General features: G+C 40.5%; 3 protein-coding genes across 3 annotated transcripts; all 3 read left to right on the top strand.

Annotated features, from left to right (window-relative positions):
- Positions 1 to 470: 470 nt before the first annotated feature.
- Positions 471 to 3,124, top strand: LOC109970135 (zinc finger protein 239-like; the record flags this gene model as incomplete). The annotated part of the gene is made up of 2 exons (XM_020617504.1): positions 471 to 558; positions 711 to 3,124. Coding segments are annotated over 2 exons (774 nt in total), but the record flags the coding sequence as incomplete, so codon positions are not given.
- Positions 3,125 to 4,879: 1,755 nt separating this feature from the next.
- Positions 4,880 to 11,452, top strand: LOC109970126 (zinc finger BED domain-containing protein 1-like). The gene is made up of 6 exons (XM_020617479.1): positions 4,880 to 5,435; positions 6,257 to 6,290; positions 6,857 to 6,915; positions 9,470 to 9,578; positions 9,678 to 10,904; positions 11,008 to 11,452. Exons 1-6 carry the CDS (start codon positions 5,079 to 5,081, stop codon positions 11,331 to 11,333), a joined length of 2,112 nt encoding a protein of 703 aa, XP_020473135.1. The 5' UTR covers positions 4,880 to 5,078; the 3' UTR covers positions 11,334 to 11,452.
- Positions 11,453 to 12,650: 1,198 nt separating this feature from the next.
- On the top strand, positions 12,651 to 20,738 carry LOC109970127 (zinc finger protein 2 homolog). Its single transcript, XM_020617480.1, has 2 exons — positions 12,651 to 13,079; positions 16,892 to 20,738. Exons 1-2 carry the CDS (start codon positions 12,714 to 12,716, stop codon positions 18,272 to 18,274), a joined length of 1,749 nt encoding a protein of 582 aa, XP_020473136.1. The 5' UTR covers positions 12,651 to 12,713; the 3' UTR covers positions 18,275 to 20,738.
- The last annotated feature ends 1,010 nt before the right edge of the window (positions 20,739 to 21,748 follow it).

The following is a 21,748-nucleotide window of genomic DNA, read 5'->3' as shown; positions in this document are numbered from 1 at the left end:
TCGAGATATTGACCAACTTAGTTTGTGTTATTGGTCAAGCTCCAAAAACTCTGGATCCTACATTTGTTCTGATGCAAATCTGTAATGGGGATGTCAATAACTGCAAAATATAAAGGAGTATCTTTGGCAGTCTTTCATGTTTTATAGAGGCCAGTGCCAACCCAGGTTCCTATGTGGACATAGAAATGAATTAGACAAATGTAAATTGTTGTATGATTTATAAATATGCTGCAAATGTCATTTATGGTTTTACATCCATCCATCATGTCATCTTATGTCTGCTGCTGTAGAAACAGAGAATAATGGGACTCGACCATCATCACTGTGAGTACACCTTCACAACATTGCATTATTTACAGATTCATGAGAGAGCTGACCCTAGCAAGAGCCCACACAACTGTGACCAGTGCATACAAGCTTTTGGTCAGTCAAGCAAGGCTAAAAATCCATCAATGTATTAATGTATTAATTCTGGGGAAAACCTGTACAGCTGTAACCCATGTCAAAAACCATTTGGTAATTCAGGTCACCTAAAAGCCCATCAGATTGTTCACACTGGTGAGAAACCATGTCGATGTGGCCAGTGTGGGAAAACCTTTACAAAGCTGGAGCATTTAAAGGTCCATCAACATGTTCAGACTGGAGAGAGAACCCATCAGTGCGAACAATGTGGGGCAGCTTTCACACGTTTATATAACCTGTTCACACTGGTGAGAAACCATGTCGATGTGGCCAGTGTGGGAAAACCTTTACAAAGCTGGAGCATTTAAAGCTCCATCAACATGTTCAGACTGGAGAGAGAACCCATCAGTGCGAACAATGTGGGGCAGCTTTTACACATTTATACAATCTAAAAGTTCATCGGCGTGTTCACACTGGTGAAAAACCGTACAATTGTGACCAGTGCGGTAAAACTTTCACCCATTCATGTGGCCTAAAATCCCACCAACGTTTTCACACCGGAGAGAAGCCGTATATCTGTGGTCAGTGTGGAAAGGCTTTTGCTCAGTCAAGTCATCTAATAATCCATCAGCGGGTTCACACTGGGCAGAAGCCGTACAGTTGTGACCAGTGTGATAAAACTTTTGTTCAGTCAAGTGACCTTAAGAACCATCAATGTGTTCACACTGGAGAGAGACTTCATTGGTGTGAAAAATGTGGGGCAGCTTTCACAAAATTACGAAATTTAAAAATCCATCAACATGTTCACTCTGGACAGGATGACCAGGACCAGTTTGATAAAGCTTTTACTCAGTCAAGTCACCTAAAAGCCCATCAACTTGTTCACACTGGAGAGAAGCCATACTACTGTGACCAGTGTGGGGAGACTTTCACAGACTTGGGGAAACTAAAACACCATCAGTGTGTTCACTCTGGAGAGAAACTACAGCTATGACCACCGTGGGAAAGCTTTCATCACATGAAAGGAACTAAATGTTCATCAGCACATTCACACTGGGGAGAACATGTAAATCTGGGGTCACTGTCAAAGTTAGTTTAAATCAAGCAGCATAAAAATCGATCACTGCACATTTTACATTTCTGAACAGGACATGTACACAGGTCCAAAATTCTAGAAAAAGGTAAGCATTTTGACTTGATGATTGTTTGGGTAAACTATTGGAGTTGGGTTCAAGTTAGCTTTTCTCTGCCCTGCTTTCTCTTTGATTTGAGAAGACAGTTCTCAGTACCTGCAAAAAGATCTACCAGTAACGGAGAGATGGTGAGAGATGGCAATTTATCAAACTCTTACTGAACAAGCAAACACACACTGTCCCTGTGGCCAGCTGACCTGTTCCCCTGTTCAGCCCACACAGTTTTCTAATTGTAAAGAAGTGCTGTGAACAAGAAGAAAACAAAGTGTAATTTTATGTTGATAATTATTGAGTCTAATAAGTTTTATATGTCAGAATGAGTTGAATTCTTGTGGACTTGGATTTTGAGCCCAAGCAGCTCCTCTACAGCAGGATCTGTCCATCAGAGAGAAGAGGACAATGCCACAAACAGTCCGTAATTCTTAAATGTCCTGGAATAAGACTGGTTAACTGTAAAGAAATGGATCTATTTTGATCAAAAGGACACACTTGATAATTGTTCAGCCTGTATTAGAGATGCACTGATTGCAATTTTCTTGGCTGATTCAGAATTTTAGATCTGACCTGCCGATTCACATTTTTTCTTTCTATAAACTGACAGCAGATTTTTGAAACGTGTCTTGGATGAAAATTTAAGTTGTAGTAAAAATAAAACATTGTATTAAATAAATCTTACATTTTCATGGCCATTAACGATGTTGCTAAAGCGTTTTACTTCCAGGTACAAATATATAAATACATTAGTAAGCATCACAACTAATTAAAAATCATTTATATAGGTAGTTAAGTAAACTATTATAGAATGACAACAATATGGAAAATTTAGCAATATACACTAGAAAAAATATAAATCAAGAAAGTGGCAGAGAAAACTCTGGGATCTGTTTCAGGTCAGTAGTTAAAGATGAATTGTGTTGTGCTGGTTGTCTCTTAGGCTGTGACATGTACAGACAAATTTAACGGCTAATATGGAACTGGCTCTGTTTTCTCCTTGTATGTGCTGTCATTCAAGTTGATCGGGAATTGAGTCAAAGTCTGGGATTTTACATTTATTTGTGCAAAGACCTTTGTTCTTATATGTTTGTATGTGTTACAGTTATGGCCATTTTTTGTTTAAATAGAGAGAGTTTGATTTTATTTGTCATTTTTTGCACTATGAATCAATGTGGTCGATGGTGACTTATCAGTCAGAGAAGCTGAATACATTCAGATGATATTACAGGCAGTAGGAAATATTTTAACAATTTTCAACTAAGGAAATGTCTTTGGATGATTATGAATTTATTTATGTAGTTTTATATCAGATCAAGCCTGGCCAGTTCATATACTGCATCAAACTGATATGATGGCCAATTTACAGGAGAAGTGCCACCCATATACATAAATTTTCATGCAACATATTTGAGTAATGGGCTTCAGAGATTAACACAGATCAGAACATAGTCTAGTTAAAACAACGATGGGTGGACTTTAAGAACAAGTTAAAATGTTTAGTTTGATGACATTTTATTATTGGATCTAACAGGATGTGAGTGCTTCTGTGACTTTCTGTACAGACATAAGGCTGGTGGAAAGCTCCTACACAGTCCATCTTGACTGAGGCTTTTTGTCACCGCTCCCTGCTGCCGCTGCCTGCTCTTGTTACCAGGTGAGACACAGTCTTTGTATACAGTCAACGGTCGTGGTGAATCTCAAATGAGCCTACTTTCTCAACCAAAAGGCAGCAGTGTCTGTCCATTGAGCAAGTGGTGCTGCAGATACAAAGGCAGTTCTTTTCAGAACTCTAGTGCCACCTGCTGGGGACTGGTAGCTCTTGCGCTTTTGAGACATGCTGAGGAATAAAGATGAATAAATATTACCATATGTGGGTGGCTGTGGCTCATGAGGTAGGGCAGTCGTCTCCTGACCAGCAAGTTGGTGGTTCGACTCCCGGTCTCCCCGCATGCCTAAGTGTCCCTGAGCAAGACACTGAACCCCGAATTGCTCCTGGTGGCTTGACTAGCGCCGGTGCATGGCAGCTTGTCGTCATCAGTGTGTGAATGTTGTGTGTGAATGGGTGAATGGTGTATCATCTCTGTAAAGCGCTTTGGCCAGTGCAACACACTGTGAGAAAGCGCTATATAAAATACAGTCCATTTTTACCATATTTTGTTTATTCTATGTTTAATTTGTTTTGGATCTAAAATTAAATATTGTTTTACTTTTTTTTGCTTTGCAGGGACACAATAGATGTGACATAAGTTCTTTATAGATTTGGGTTTATAATCAGTAAAAGATTGTTACCACAAATGTACTGACGATTTTAACCGTGTTTTTGTGAACTATAACAAATATGGCACACTGCTCATCATTTGTACTCTGTTTAATCGATGTTTCATCAGAAAGATGAGAATACATATTTATTCTTACAGCTGATACTTTACATGAAAGTGAGAGTATTTGTGTACTTTTGGTACAGATACTTTTACTGCTGATACTTTCAATTAAGGCCCTGTGGTGGACCGGCGGCCTGTCCAGGGTGTACCCCGCCTTTCGTCCGATACCGGCTGGGATTGGTAAGCGGTATAGAAAATGAGATGAGATGAGATGAGACTTTTAACTAAAAGAAGCTGCAAATATGTTAACGAACTGCTAGTGACTGCGAGAACATAGAAGTGCATGTGTTTTTGTGAACTATAACAAATACTGCACACTGCTCATCACTTGTACTCACTTTAATCAATGTTTGGGTCAGAAAGATGAGAATACTTATTTACTTTACAAGTAAACAAGTTGCATTGCCACAGTTTGTGCATGGGAATAATGACTGCCATTTAACTATGCAGTTTTCTCTTGTGAGCACAAGATAATAACACATTCAAACCATGTGTTTTTGTCTCCCCTTGTTAACATGTTTGTGCTTGTTTGTAAATAGTGTGCATAAGAGTTTCTTGGCTGATCCATTCTAATCGATGTTCTGTGGTTAAAGTACACATACAAAAGTGAACCGCCTCCTTTCAATAGTTGAAAAAGTCATATAATATAGTCATATATAATAATGACAGGGGGACAATTATGTTTTAAAACTGTGGCAGTGTTAACAAGGAAGAGGAAAGTGAATGTGCTTGTGAACAGAGAAAGGCAGTGAAGGTGCTCGTGCAGCTGCTGTAGGGGGACATTTTATTTATTTATATTTAATTTGTTAAGCAGTATTGGTTTAAGCGATTCCTCTTTTTGGGAATACGCAACTCACAAACTCACAACTCCAACACTACCCACGAATTGTGTGGAGATTCCTCGGGCTTTATATCTGTCAGTACATCGCGAGAAAATTTGAACCACTTCCGGAACCGCTACACGCAGCGAGGCTTCAAACGTCGTCGATGACGTCACTTGCCGTAAACAATATAAAGGTCGATACGCGCTTCACTAAACACTTCCTGGATTTCTCGACATACCCTTCGAAGTGTTGGCACAGCGTGTCGACAGAGAAACAGTCAAAACATGGATAATAATGACCAGGACTACTACAAAACCGAAATAAAAGAGGAACAACGGGACTCGAATTTAATCGACCAGGACCACGACAAGAGCGGAATGAAGGAGGAGAACCAGGATCCAGATTTCGGGGATCAGGGCCACTGCAGCAGTGAAATGAAAGAAGAGAAGCAGGACCCGGATTCCATTGCTCAGGACCACTGCAAAAGGGAAGTTAAAGAGGAAGACGATGACCTTGATTCCCTCTACCATGACCAGCACAAGAACGCAGGACTGCAACCGATCCAGGATCAAGATTTCCGGAGCAATGATCCCGCCGAGAGGAACAAAGCAGGGTCGTCCTCTGGTCCCAGTGATCAACAGGTCAGTGTTTATTGCTACGACAGAAATGGCGTTATAATGAGTCTAAAGACACGAGGACGAGTCTCGAGGGTTCGATTATCATCCGGTCATTCTGATTTTCGATCAGATCTGAACTGATGCAGACTTTAAACTCAGTTTTTTGATATATGTCGCATGAGCAGCTGCTGCCCATTACAGCGGTGCGTCAACATGGCCGCCATGTTGGAACAATGTGGCTTTTGTGGGCACGATGGCTGGAGGTCTCCCCACAGTTAAAATAATCATAACTCACTGAGCTGGCAGTCGATTTGTTTGGTGTGTTACAGATGACAGACAAACGTTTCCGTAATATAGAGCTTTTAACGTACACTTCATATTTATTTGACAAATCTAAGGTGGTTAGCTCACCTTTTTCATTCAAGCGCTTTAAAGGCTAATAAGTTTTAACCATACAGTTTTAAATGGAACCTTTTCCACTGTGAGAGAAAACATTTAAAAAAGCAAATCTCTGTAACAGAGGTCGAGATATTGACCAACTTAGTTTGTGTTATTGGTCAAGCTCCAAAACTCTGGATCCTATATTTGTTCTGATGCAAATCTGTAATGGGGATGTCAACTAATAATTGCAAAATATAAAAGAGTGTCTTTTGCAGCCATTTATGTTTTATAGAGGCCAATGCCAACCCAGGCTCCTATGTGGACATAGAAATGAAATAGACAAATGTGAAGTGCTGTATGATCTAGAAATATGCTGCAGATTTCATTTATGGTTTTACTTCAATCCATCCATCAAGACATCTCTCACTCTCTCTCTTCTTCTATTTGTCTCTCTGCTGCTGTAGAAACAGAGAATAATGGGACTCGACCATCATCACTGTGAGTACACCTTCACAACATTGCATTATTTAAAGATTCATGAGAGAGCTGACCCTAACAAGAGCCCACACAACTGTGACCAGTGCATATAAGCTTTCGGTCAGTCAAGCAGGCTAAAAATCCATCAATGTATTAATGTATTAATTCTGGGGAAAACCTGTACAGCTGTAACCCATGTCAAAAACCATTTGGTAATTCAGGTCACCTAAAAGCCCATCAGATTGTTCACACTGGTGAGAAACCATGTCGATGTGGCCAGTGTGGGAAAACCTTTACAAAGCTGGAGCATTTAAAGGTCCATCAACATGTTCAGACCTCTGTGTGGGATGGATTCTCCGATGCAAGCTTCAAACTTGAAACAACATTTTCCTTGAATTGCTGTTTCAAAGCTTGTTTTGATGTGGAAAAAGACACGTGACCGATGACATCCCCTGAATGAATCATGTGACTGGTTCAAACCAGTTGCCACTCAAGATGATGTACAACATGTAGGTTTGCTGTAGTGGGTGTGTGTAGTTGCTGTTCTTATCATCAGTTCTTTTGTTTGTTCACCATCATGGAGCCAGCTAGGAAGAGAAGCCATTCTCAAATGTGGGAACACTTTCAGCTGACCAGTCCTAATAAGGTAGGTGTTTTATTACTCCTTGGTTATGCTACTGCACCTGGCTGTTTATGTAACTTAGCCACTTAGTAATTTTACCTAATACTGTCAGTAAAACAAAACCAATCACCAAAACGATTAAGGTGTGAACAGCAGAGGCTTCTTCAGCATTACAGGACTGTTTTGAGCACACTGACTGGGGGGTGTTCAAAGAGGGCTCAGACTTGGAGGCTTATACATCAGCTGTTCTGGACTATGTGCAGTTCTGTACTGATGCTGTCCAACCTACAAAGTCCATCAGGTTTTTTCCAAACCAGAAACCATGGTTGGACAGTACAGTGTCACGTCTGCTCAAAGCTTGGGACGCTGCCTTCAGATCAGGTGACAGGCTGGCCTATAGCAGGGCCCGGAAAGAACTAAAGAAGGGCATCCGGCTGGCCAAACGCAGGTACAAACGGCACATTGAGGAGCACTTTATGAATAACACACAGAGTATGTGGAGAGGCATCAAAACAATAACAGACTACAGAGGCAGCAACCAGCAGGTCAGCCATTATCCCACCCTCCCTTACACTCTGAATAGTTTCTTTGCACGCTTCGATACACCTGGCCGCAGAGGAACTGTACATCTCCCTCAGCAAGAGGAGCAGCACCAGCCCCTCGTCCTGCAGCTACACCAGGTGAGCTCCAGCCTGAGGAGGATCAACACCAACAAAGCCGCAGGACCAGACAGGGTAGCAGGCCTGGTTCTGAAGATATGTGCTGACCAGCTGGCAGGAGTTTTCCTGGACATTTTGAACCTGTCCCTGCATCTTGCTTCAGTCCCTGTGTGCCTCAAGTCCTCCATCATTGTGCCTGTGCCCAAGAAATCAGCTGTCACCTGCCTCAATGATTACCGCCTTGTTGCTCTAATACCAGTAATCATGAAGTGCATTGATAGGATTGTTCTAAAGCACATAAAGGACGTCATCCCTGTTTGTCTGGACAGCCATCAGTTTGCCTGCAGAGGATGCTGTCTCAATAGCATTACACACAGCCCTGTCCCACCTGGAGTATCCTAGTCCTGAACACAGGCACACCACAGGGCTGTGTGCTCAGTCCAGTTCTCTTCACTCTGTTTACCCATGACTGTGATGCCATTCACCCCACAAACACAGTAGTTATGTTTGCAGATGACACCACTGTAGTGGGTCTCATCTCAGACAATGATGACACTCACTACAGAGAGGAGATCCAGCACCTGACAAGGTGGTGTTCAGATAACAATCTTGTCCTGAACACCAACAAGACTAAGGAAGTCATTGTGGATTATAGGAGGTCCAGGAAGACAAAACATTATCCTCTTCTCATACACGGGGAGGTGGTGGAGCAAGTGGATAGCACCAAGTTCCTGGGCATCCTGACCTGGTCTCGGAATACATCCTACCAGGTGAAGAAAGCCCAGCAAAGGCTTTTTTTTTTTTCCTCAGGAAGCTGAAACGTGCTGGTCTCTCCTCTCAGTTGCTGGCAAACGTCTACAGAATGACAGTAGAGAGCATCCTCTGTCTCGGTGCGACAGTGTGGTATGGGAGCTGCACTGCACAGGACAGAAAGGACTTGACCCGGGTGGTGAAAACAGCTCAGGGCATTGTAAGGAGTCCTCTTCTGGATCTGGACTCGCTATACACTGACCGGATCCAGAGGAGGGCTGGACGGATTGCTGCAGACCCCACCCACCAACAGTCTGTGTGTGTGTAAAGACTAAAACAAACAGACTGAGACACAGCTTCTTCCCCAGAGCTGTGAAATCAATCACCCCCCCAACCCTTAGTCACACACACACAACCTCCCCCCCTATGGACAAACACAGAACACTGGACCTCACACCTCTTCCTAAAGACTGAGATTTGCACTGAGCTGCACCTTATAATGTTTTTACACTCTTGCTGCTGACCTGATTAGGTCCTATACATCCATTTTTATTTGTTCATATTTTTATATTGACTTATCATTTACATAACACACAATTGTATATGTCTGTCTTTTAAGCCTAGAGCTGCTGGAAAAAATTTCGTTGTGCTATGCATAATGACAATAAAGATTTTTGACTAAGGCCAGTACAATAGTCTTAATATATCCATGATGTATTTGAAGTGAACATTCATTCATTCACTACCGCTTAGTCCCTGAACAGGGTCACGGGGGGGGGGGGCGGAGCCAATCCCGGCCGGCAATCGGGCGAAGGCGGGGTACACCCTGGACAGGTCGCCAATCCATCGCAGGGCTAACACATAGACGAACAACCACACACACACACGCACATGCACTCCTATGGGCAATTTTAGAGACACCAATCAACCTAAGCTGCATGTCTTTGGACTGTGGGAGGAAGCCGGAGTACCCGGAGAGAACCCATGCAAGCACGGGGAGAACACGCAAACTCCACACAGAAAGGTCCCAGGTGGGGCCCGAACCTGGAACCTTCTCGCTGTGAGGCAATGGCGCTAACCACTGTGCTACCATGCTGCCCTGAAGTCAACATTAAGTAGCATTTTAATAATGTATCTAATAATTTGTTTGTATATTGCTGTTTACACAGGTCCAGTGCTTGCTGTGTCCTCAGCTATTGGCATATAATAATAATACATCATCAATGCTGAGGCATTTCAAAGCCAAGCATGAGTGCAAGCAGGAAAACGCAGATCATGGTAGGCTATATTTATTATACACATTCTTCTACACAATGATTCATTAAACACATTACACTAACATGATATAATATAACTGTTTGCTTGTTTCTGTCTTAGTGGCCCGGAAGAAAGAGCTGGATGAGGCTCTTGTTAATATGCTGGTGAAAGACATTCAGCCTTTTTCTATTGTGGATGATCAGGGCTTCAGAGAGTTTGTGGGAAAGCTAGACCCCACATACACTCTGCCATCTAGACAGGTTCTAAAGAAGATGCTGAATGAGAAATATGAGGAGGAAAAGAGCAAAGCCAAGGCACAACTGCAGAGCGTGGAAGGAGTGAGTCTGACTTCTGAGATGTGGACCTCTGTTAATATGGATGCATATGTTGCAGTCACTTGCCATTATATGCTTGACAATGCAAAGCTGGCCACGGTACCTTTAGGAGTGCTGCCATTCCCTCAAGACCACACTGCTGAAAACATCACAGCTGCTAAGAGGGCTCTCATGGCAGAGTGGGGCATTGAGGAAAAGGTTAAATGCCTTGTGACTGATGCTACAACAAACATGACCGCCACTGCCAAAAATTTAGCTATAAGGCATGTTGTGTGCATTGCACATACACTAAATTTAGTTGTTAAAAAATCCATAGATCAAACACCTGGCCTAGAAGATCTGTGCACAAGGGCACGGAAAGTGGTGACCTATTTTCGATCAAACACTACTGCTAAAGAGAAGCTGAGAAATGTGCAACGGCAAATCAATCGTGCAGTGATGAAGCTGATCCAGGAGGTGGACACACGCTGGAACAGCACCTACCTGATGCTGCAACGCTTATATGATGAGAGGCAGGCAGTGGGAGCAGCTCTGGCATCGCTCAGAACGAAAGTTAATCCTCTCTCTTCTGAGGATTATGAGACAACAGCAGCTTGTTTACAGGTGCTCAACCCATTTTACATGGCGACAGTGGAAATGTCCCAGCAGAAGAGAGTGTCGGGGTCAGTGGTCATTCCACTGATTAAAATGTTGCTTCACACAACTCAGGAAATACTGGACAATACCACCAACGTGACAGCAAAACTGCTGGGACAGAACGTGTCTGCAACCCTCATAAATAAGTTTGACACTCTTGAGACCTCAACCATCCTGTCACTGTCCACACTGCTTGACCCAAGATTTAAAACCATTGGTTTCCGCAATCAAGACAAAGCACAACATGCAGTGCGACGACTGACTGCTGAATGTGCAGTGCTGATGAGGCACACACTGGACACATCTACTGATCATCCATCTACATCAGCTCCACCTCAACCAGCAGCACCAAATGTACAAAAACCATCCTCCACAGGTAATTTAAGTAATTAATTACTATTATACAGGAGAAATTAAGTTAAAAACATTACACAAATTGAAACTCTACAGTGCTCATTACTGTCATGTTTCTCTGTCAGCTTTTAACCTTTGGAAAAGTCTTGATGAACAAGCTACTATGGCAAGAACACACAGGAATTCCATAGCAGATGCCACTGTAGAGGTCCAGCGATACATGACAGACCCTCCCTTGGAAAGATGTGAAGATCCTCTGACTTACTGGAACGAGCACAGAAATATTTACCCACATTTGTTTTCAGTAGCAAAGCAATACTTATGTACGCCAGCCTCATCAGTGCCATTTGAACGTGTGTTTTTGAAAGCTGGGGAAGTTGTCAGCCAGAAAAGAAACCGCCTCAGTCCAAAAACAGTGGAAAAAATATTGTTTCTTAATAAAAATTTTTGAATCTCCATTCCACGTACATAATTATGTTCTTTATTATTCTGGTATCTTCCATCCGTTATTCGGCACATAACTCCAGCATACTTTCACATAGAAAGGCCATTCAGGTATCAAAATATTCAACTTTTTAATGACATGCTTGTTTGTAACATTTATACTTTTTACAGTGTTTAGCTTTTCTCAGCAAATTTTGCCCCATTCAAATGAGTCAAATGAGTCAGCATTCACTGCTGACTGTTGCACATACAGCTTCTGATGTAGCATACGTTCTCTCTTTATTATATTTTTATTATATTTCTTTTCACTTGCTCTTTTAAAGTGCCTTTAGATTGTGTACTGTTTATCTACTTTATATTTCCCTTTGTATTGTTTGGCATTCATTGTGGACAGCAAAGTAAGAATTTCATTGCACAGGGAAACTTGTTTCCTTACTGTGCACATGACAAACACTTTGACTTGACTTGACAAGCACAACCTAATTCTTGATGTATTAAGTGACACACAAAGCTTTGGTAAGGGGGATGTGAAAGTTCTCTCAGTCTAAATATTTTACCAGTTTTCATTATGCAAATGTATGGATTATTATACATTTATTTATTTAGATTCATATCAAATCAAGAGCTCTAGAGCCGTCTGCTGGGGACTGGTAGCTCTTGCACTTTTTGAGACACGGTGAGGAAATATAGATGAATAAATATTCTGTTTATTCTGTGTTTAGCCCAAACACTGATAAATGTATCAGGCTCCTTTCTTCCAGCAGCTTGTCTGGAGCAGGGGGGCACCCGGGTTGTGTTCTTGTGTAATCTTTATTTGTGGTTTAAATAAGTCAGCACTAAAATGAAGAAACACTGACTCCTTCCTTATTCAGATCTGTCCAATAAAAGAACTGGGGTATAACAACTTGGTACAGATACTTTCACTCCATAAAGCTGAGAATGCCTGTGTAGCCTACTTTTATCACTGATATTTTAACTATGAAGATGAAAATAGTCATTGTGTACTTTTACTTTTAAAGCTGAAAATATGTGTGAACATTTTAAACTGATACTTTAACAATATAAAGTTGAGAATACTTGTGAACTTTTATTGCTGATTCTGTAACTAGTCTACGTTATTCTGAGAACGTGTAGTTTTACAAAAGATAGCCTTGTTTACATACATCTGAAAATGCGCGTGTACTGCTAAAGCTTATATTTTACCTATAATAAAGCTGAAGTTACGTGTGTACATTTACGGCTGATAGTCTAAATAAACCTGAGAAGACTTACTATTACTTTTATGGGTGACACTGTAACGAGTTTAGCGAATTTCTTGTGACTGCGAGACTCTGTAAGATCGCGAGATCACGGAGGTGAGGCACAACGTGGCGATAAACACAAGAACATGGATTCCAGTGATGAAGATCACAAAACCGGAATAAAAGAGGAGAAGCTGGATCCTGATTTACTCTACCAAGACCACGACAAGAGCGGAATGAAAGAAGAGAACCAGGATCCAGATTTCGGGGATCAGGGCCACTGCAGCAGTGAAATGAAAGAAGAGAAGCAGGACCCGGATTTTTTTGACCAGGACCACTGCAAAAGGGAAATTAAAGAGGAAAACCATGACCAGGATTTTCTCTACCATGACCAGCACAAGACCGGAATAATGGAGGAGAGCCAGGATCAAGATTTCCAGAGCAACGAGCCGGACCAGCGGAGCAACGAGCCCACCGAGAGGCACAAAGCAGGCTCGTCCTCTGATCAACAGGTCAGTATTCAGGACTTAATCTATAGAAACGGCTTCATAACGAGTCTCTAGGGTCCGATTATCACCTGTTCATTCTGATATGTCACATATGGACTGAGGTAGCGTTTAGAAGCCTATGCCCAGTTCTTAGATATATCGTGGGAGCCGCTGCTATCTGTTACAGCAATGCGTCAACAGCGGCCGCCATGTTGGGACAATGTCGTGCCTCCTTATGTGTAGGTACATCATGGCTGGTGGTCTCTCCAGAATTAAAATAATCACAAGTCACTTATAACCGATTTATGATGCAAGATACATGGTTACATTAAAGATGCGGATCTTTAAGTCAAAACAGTAGTTTGTAGATTGTCTGTTACTCTTTTGTTCCATGATATAATTTTGGAAATGGAATGAATGAACAACAAGGCGCATCATTACAAACAGTAATGTTAAAAGATTAAATAATTTTTGGAAGCTACACATTTTACAAGCTACATTACATTTTATTTAAATATATTTTGCTTATTTACATTTTAACTCACTATTTGCATAACAAGTTTATAGCTAGACAATGCACAGTGTATCAGAAGGCAGAGCTGCAATGTAAGAATTACACATTCTGATAAACTAGTTTTCTCCAATTGAAAATAAAAGCACAAAGGAAATTACAGAGCTGCATTTATATTGAAATAATAGTGGCACTAACTTTGCACAGATAGCCTGGAAATGTAAGAACTAATGGAATCACTCCTTCCTTTTGTTGTCTGTCTCAGTCTTCTAATCACAGCTGCAGACAAGTGACAGGTGACTTGGCTCCTCTGTCCTCAGTGTTACTGTCCTTGCCTGTTTTTTATTGTATCTCTGGAGAACAGACACGCAAAACAAATCTATCCGAAAAACACTAACCCTATGCAGTTCTGCTTTTGTCGCTAGCATTTCAATTAATATCCTGTTAGAGCCAGAAAACCATTTCAGATCATTTAAAGCAATTTAAAACAGTAACTCGTATAATGACACAGCTTCCTGATAATTTGTTAATGATTAATAATTGTATTGTTGGAAAATTCTAATTAGCTCTGTATTGATAACTGCCCTGTCTTTAAAATTTGAGCCCCTGCACCTGATACGCTCTCTGCGTGTCCCTGATAGGAATACACTCGCTAACAGAAGTATTTGTTCAGTGTAAAACTGTATGTAATATTCTGGGTTGGTCAAAAATATTTTCATTCATTTGTAATAATATTTTTGGTATCTATGGCAACCCTAGACTGGTATGGCTCCCTTTCTCAGTAGTGGAAAACGTAATTAAGAACATTTATTCAAGTATTGCACATGAGTACAGTTTTGAGGTATCTGGACTTGAGTATTTCCATTTTCTGCTACTTTATATTTCTGCTTTACTACATTTCAGATGAAAGCATTGTTACTGCACTACATGTACTTGATAACTTTAGTTTAGTTAGTTTATTCGTGACTTTATTGATTTATTGAGGAAATTCACAAGCTACCCAGCAGTAATTGAAATTATAAGCACAAAAGGTAGTAAACATTAGCTCCACCTTTACCAGCTGCAACATTAAATGTGATGTACACAATAATGCTTCAATAACCTAATTATAATTTAATAATATGATATACATTAATGTGAAATGTGCCATTCTGCAGTACGTTTGCTATTTGAAGTATATTTTTAAGCTAATATTTTTGTACATAAGTAACATGTTGATGGCAGGGCTTCTGTTGGTACCATAGTATTTTTACACTGGCATTGCTCCTTTTACTTAAGTAAACGGTTTGAGTACTTCTTCCACCCGATGAAATAAAATGGTTGCTCTGAACGCTTGTGCCTGCTGAGCTGAACCAAATTGTCAATAGTATAACTAGTTAGCTGTGGTAATTCAGCCTAGATAGCCTAGCTAAACTGCCAACTATCTGTTGCCATCTTTTGAGCAACATTCGCCTTGTCACAGCCAAAATACCTCTATGCAAGTGAGGATGATCCACATCTTGCAATTAAACCTAAAGGTGTATACTGTGAGCCTGGTGGTGTTTGTAATTTGTCTCCTGTCGTTATTGGTTTACTCTGATGTAACTTTGACATCTCACGTAGTTGTACAAGTACGTTGTGTTACCATTGGAAGCTGCAAAACACTGCTTGCACTCTGCATGCCTCTGACTCATAACCGTTACGTTGGATGTGTTTTGAATCGGTCTTCTCTTTCTGCATACAGCTCATCACATAATGTAAAGCATTCCTGTTGCTGGTTAACACAGCTTAGAGAGGAAAAGGGGGAACTTGGTCTAATGTTACAGATCTCCCTGCAAATGTAAACATGGCAGAATCAAAATGAGGTTGCACAGGGGTCAGAATCGAGATCCAAAAAATGATTAATTGTGTAGTGATTTGGTCATAAAATGTGATCCAGTCTTTATCTGTCTCACAAATGTAGACGAACACAACGTGCTTAAACTAATACCATACAAACGATTATAATGTTTATGTCTTTATTGTCCACACATCTAAAACAATCAAAGTGCTGGGGGAGAAAGTAAGTGAACCCCTGGACTTCATAACTGTTTGAGGCTCCTTTGGCAGCAATAACCTCAAACAAGCTCTTCCTGAAGCTACAGATTAGACCTGTATAACATTCTGGAGGAATTTTGTACCATTCCTCCTCACAGAACTGCTTAAGCTCAGTCATATTCCTAAGATGTCTGATGTGAACAGCATCGTCCTTCCACAAGATCTTTGTTGGGTTGAGGTCTAGGCTCTGACTGGAACACTCCAGGTGGCAGATTTTCTTGTTTTGAAGCCATTCCGTAATAGATTTACTTCACTGTTCAGGGTTGTATCCTGCTGCATCACCCAACTTCTACTAAGCTAAAGCTGGCAGACAGCCACCATGAAATTATCCTGTGGGATTCCCTGATTAACTTGGGAATTTATTTTCCCCTCCATAATGGCTCATTAAAACATCATCCCAACAGTAAAGTAATGCACAAAAATGCAAACTCAAGTCTTCTCTCTGGTGTTTGTGTGAGAGCAGCTCAGTCCCACCCTGTTGTAAACAGGTGACAGCACTGAGAGCAGAAGAGTTAGAACCTGGTTTTAAGTGCCATTATAAGTCCACAGTAAAGTTTACATTATTTTATTTCATATTCACTTGTTTTATCTCCCATCCCGCACCACCCACCCCCTCTGCACATATTTCAAGACAAGAAAAGACCTAAGATTAAGAAGAGTTTAACAAGCCCTGGAACATGACCTTAAACATCAGTGTTCTCCTAAACCGAGATGTGTAAAGTTGGACATGCACTGACTTAATTTATCATCAAGACAGAGACAGCTTCATTAGTTGCAACCAATACTGATAAGATCACTCCTGTAGTTACATGAAGATGACAGTAAATGATAACTGTTTTCTAGCCAGCTTCAGCAGTAGAAATATAGAACGTGAGCTACTGGCTATAAATTATTCTGTTTTTATGATCTAATTAGTTTTAAAAATAATGTCTTAAAGGGACCCTCTTTCATGTGAGAGACTGTTTCTGAACTCTCCTACAGAGAGTTTAAGATATTGATTGACTTAGTTTGTGTTATGGATCAAGCTCCAAAAACTTTGGATCCTACATTTCTCCTGATGAAACTCTGCAATGGGGATGTCAACCAAATGTAAAGGAGCATCTATGGCAATCGTTTAAGTTTCTGTAAAGGCTAGTGCCATCCCATGCTCCTCTGTGGACATGCCCTTGCCCCAGGTAGAAATGAATTAGTCAAATGTAAAGAGTTACATATAATCTCCCTCTCTCTCTTTGTCTGTCTGCTTCTGTAGAAACGAAGAAGAATGGGGCTCAAACGTCACCGCTGTCACCACTGTGAAAAGGCTTTCACAACATCACGTTATTTAAAGATTCATGAGAGAGTTCACACTGGCAAGAGCCCATACAACTGTGACCAGTGCGGAAAAGCCTTTGCTCAGTCACATGAACTGAAAATCCATTATCGTGTTCATACTAGAGAGAAACCATACAAATGTGACCAATGTGGAAAAGCTTTCACTCAGTCATGTAGCCTAAAAATCCATCAACGCATTCATTCTGGAGAGAAACCGTACAGCTGTAAGCTTTGTGGGAAGGCTTTTGGTCGTTTATGTCACCTAAAAGCCCATCAGATTGTTCACACTGGAGAGAAACCATATTGGTGTGGCCAGTGCGGGAAAACGTTTACAACATCGCGTTATTTCAAGACTCATGAGAGAGTTCATGCTGGCAAGAGTCCATACAACTGTGAGCAATGTGGGAAAGCTTTTGTTCAGTTAAGTCACCTAAAAATCCATCAACGTATTCACTCTGGAGAGAAACCGTACAGCTGCGATCTATGTGGAAGAGCTTTTGGTCGTTCGAGTCACCTAAAAGCCCATCAAATAGTTCACACTGGAGAGAAGCCATATTGGTGTGATCAATGTGGGAAAAGGTTCACAACATCACGCTGTTTAAAGAATCATGAGAGATTGCACGCTAGCAAGAGCACATATACCTGTGATCAATGTGGAAAAACCTTTGCTCAGTCAAGTGACCTAAAAACACATCAGCGTGTTCACACTAGAGAGAAGCCGTACAACTGTGATCAATGCAGAAAAACTTTCACCCAATCAAGCAGCCTAAAACTCCATGAGCGCATTCACTCTGGAGAGAAACCATACAGCTGTGACCAATGTGGAAAAGCCTTTGGTCGTGCAAGTCACTTAAAAGCCCATCAGATTGTTCACACTGGAGAGAAACCGTATTGGTGTGAGCAGTGTGGGAAAGCTTTCACAGAGCTAGGGAGTCTAAAACTCCATCAACGTGTTCACACTGGAGAGAGAACCTATCGGTGCGAACAATGTGGGGCAGCTTTCACCCGTTTATGTATCCTAAAAATCCATCAGCGTGTTCACACTGGAGAGAAACCATACAACTGTGACCAGTGCGGAAAAGCTTTTGCTCAGTCAAGTCACCTAATAATCCATCAGCGTGTTCACTCTGGGCAGAAGCCGTATAGTTGTGACCAGTGCGGAAAAGCTTTTGCTCAGTCAAGTGAGCTAAAAACTCACCAACGTGTTCACACTGGTGAGAAACCATATGGGTGTGAACAATGTGGTGCAGCTTTCACACAGTCTGGTAGTTTAAAAATCCATCAACGTATTCACAGTGGAGAGAAACTGTATTGTGATTAATGTGCTTTTCTTCAGTGAAGTGACCTAAAAATCCATCGTGTTCACACTGGAGAGAAACCGTATTAGTATGACTAATATGGGGAAACTTTCAGAGACTTGGTGAAACTAAAACTCCATCATTGTGTTTGCTCTGGTGAGAAACTGTACAGCTCTACCACTGTGGGAAAGTTTCCATCACATGAAGGGAAGTAAACTTTGATCAGTACATTCACACTGCAGAGAACATGTAAATTTGAGCCTGGAGTTTGTCTACATGGAATGGACTTACACTTGTATAGCACATTGATGCACACACAAAGCGCTTTCACACTGTTAACCCATTCACCCACCAGTGGGACAGCCACCAAGAGCAACTTGGGGTTTATTGCACATAGGTTTTTGCAACTTTTCTTGAATGAAAAATTGAGCTGTAATAAGAATAAAACATCGTGTTAAAGAAGCCTTACTTTTTCCGTCTTTATCTCACTCAAACAAAGCTCCAAATAAAAGTGCTCCAGAGTTGTTTACAAAGCTCCAACTGTAAATGAAGTGTGACATTTGTACTTCTCCAAATGTAATAGAAACAGAATGTCTTTTGCATCAGTCCTAATGAACATGCAGTCCATTTTAATGTGTATGTAGTTTTGATTTGCTGTGTTTTGCCGTGAGTTTGATACATTGTACAAATACATGCATTTCAAATTGTATTGCACTCAATCATTTGCCTTAAACATTTGGTACTTGTGGGAAAAGGTTGAGACATACTATTATGCTGCACAGAAGAAAGTTAAATGTTGTGTAGAATGTCAAAGTTGTTTTGAAAACTTTGTCATTTGAATATTGAGAGAAAATGGAATATGGAGAAAAACTGTAAAAAGAAATAACAGTAGGGCTACGAGTGATACCAGTTTGCAGAATATGCTTTACTTTCATCTGTTTCCTGATTCTCACTGTGTTTGTACTTGCTGTGAATATACTGCAGAGATTATACAAAGTAATATGAATTCCTGCACACACAAGGAGATGTCTAGTTCATCATCTAGTCGTGAACAGCTACTACTAAGTGAAGATGATCTAGACCTCCCTTGTGTGCATGTCTGTAACTGTGTGCACTACAATTAATAATGATAATTAATAAAATAATGATCCCGTTAAGGTTTTTTTTTATACACAGTTCATTGATCATGTGACAGTTATCATGTGACTGATATATTTCCACAGATACCAAACATCAGTAGTGGAGAGAAATACCTAAATTCAAGTACTGAAGCTAAGTACAGTTTTGTAGTACTTTGAGTGTTTCCATTTTACATTTATTTTACTCCACTACAAATCGGAGAAAAATATTGTAATTTTTATATTTATCTGTCAGGTTCAGTTACTTTACTTAATGAACAAATATAACAAACTAATATTATCATGGATTAACCACCTTTCAGCACATGAAGTGGTATAAATGTGAACATAAAATCAGCTCCACCAGCGTCAACACTGGTGATGTTGAAACATTAATGCATCAGTAATTATAATGCGGTAATACATACCATTCTGAAATGGGGCATTGTACATTGTACTTGAATTTGATAGTACTTTTGTGGTCTTATCCACCTCCACTAACTGCATGGTAGTCACTGTTCAGAAATAGCTGCCGCATCCAGACCAGAGACCACCTTGCAAGATTGCCCGTCTTTCTTTGGATGTCTGTTGAGTCTAACAACAATTGCCTCAATCAAATGGCAAGTTTGTATATTGAGCAAGTGATATTGCGGAGGCGAGGGCACTTCTTTTTTTCACACTGTCCACCTCAGACCTGATCTGTTTCTGGGTGACCTAGACCAAGGGCGTAGGTTTGGTCTCAACACTGGCATAACAGAGAAAGCCCAGCTCCAGATCCCCCCGCCCCACCTCATCTGTGTTACTTTATGAACTGTATTTATTATTTGGTTCTAATGTATTTTTGAGGGAAACTTTAAACTTGATCTTATGAAACCAACTTGTTCTGATGTAAGTTTTTTTTTTTCCAGAATAAACTCATGACCAAATACACTGAGTTACAAAGGTTGAACATTTTGAGAATAACTTTAATGCTGATGCCTCCCTATAATTCTAAACTATGTATATTTTATAATTAGAGCCTCACCTGGAACACTGACGAAGTAGGCCTACCTGTTCTTCTCTCATCAGCCTGCTCTGCTTCTCTTTCCTGATGCTGTTGGAATAAAGTTGTCCACAAAGGACAAGACGTGGTATGGACACAATGACACATTGGAATGATCAAATATGACCTCACTCCAAAGAAAGATAATGCACACAGGTAGGGATACTGTATTTCTGTCCTCCCAAAATATTGGTAGGGACATGCCGCTTCGCCCTTATGGAAAACTACACCCTTGACCTAATCCACCCAGTGTTAAGCTTATCCTTGCGTTTGACAGCAAACACCAGTCACTGTCCACTGTTTGTGCTTGCCTTAAAAATGGATGCGTGAAAAAGAACAGACAACTAAGTCATAGGTATTCGCACAACAGGATTATCTGAACAACTACTAAAATGAAAAGTGCCTTTTTTGGTCCAAGCATGATATTCTAAATTACAAATATTTCTTACCTGTTGCAGACCTGCTAACCTGTACATGTTTTGCATAGCATGTGCACATATCTGCTTTCTGCAGTCTGCGATAATATTACTGATACTGAAAGGGATAAAATGATTTCTTCAGTGAGACATCCAAAGCAGAACACCTTACTTTGTGTGGGAAAACAAATAGCCCTGCCCTTCTTCGGATATGTAACGCTTCTTAACTGGCCATAAATTGCTTTCTTTTTCATCACTGGAAACATTTCACTCTTTTTACTTACTGTTCAAATCTGCATGATGTAATATGAACTGTTTAATGTTTGCTGTCATGATGTTTGGTAAGTATTTTTGTTGGACCTCTCTAAGCTTAGAAATGCAAACTAGAATTTCACAGTGAGTATTGGTGAAGTGTTTTTGTATCAAACCAGCAGAATAGAATTGCTGTTGTTCTAATTGTGTAAAATAATCTACACAGTATTATTGCACCACTCTACACAGTGTGGCTTTAACGTTTGTGACTAAGATATACTAGCATGTTTGTAATAAGCTTAAAATCTGTTGAAACACTGCTGTTTAACATTTTGACAAATGTTTTACTTGATTTTGGTTGTTGTCTCGGTTTGAAATATCCTTCCTGTGTATTTCTGCAGTAGGTCTTTGACCAATTTGTGAAATAAATGTTATATACCAGAACTTTGTTTACACTCTTTGTGGATGGAGGGAAAGACAGGAGGAAGAGCTCCAAAGCATCATCCTACATTATACATCCTTTGTTCAGTTTTAGCTTTTCTATCCAGTCTGGGGAGAAAATTTTGCAAATATCATGCACTACTTTTTTCTTATGAATGCACAAATGACTATAAGTTCCTTTATGATTTTCCAGCTTCTGCCCCCCACTTTGTTATTGCTGCCATCTCT

The sequence above is a fragment of the Monopterus albus genome, unplaced genomic scaffold (assembly GCF_001952655.1).
Source record: "Monopterus albus unplaced genomic scaffold, M_albus_1.0 scaffold190.1, whole genome shotgun sequence".
NCBI lineage: Eukaryota > Metazoa > Chordata > Actinopteri > Synbranchiformes > Synbranchidae > Monopterus > Monopterus albus.
This window is presented reverse-complemented; position numbering and strand designations above follow the sequence as displayed.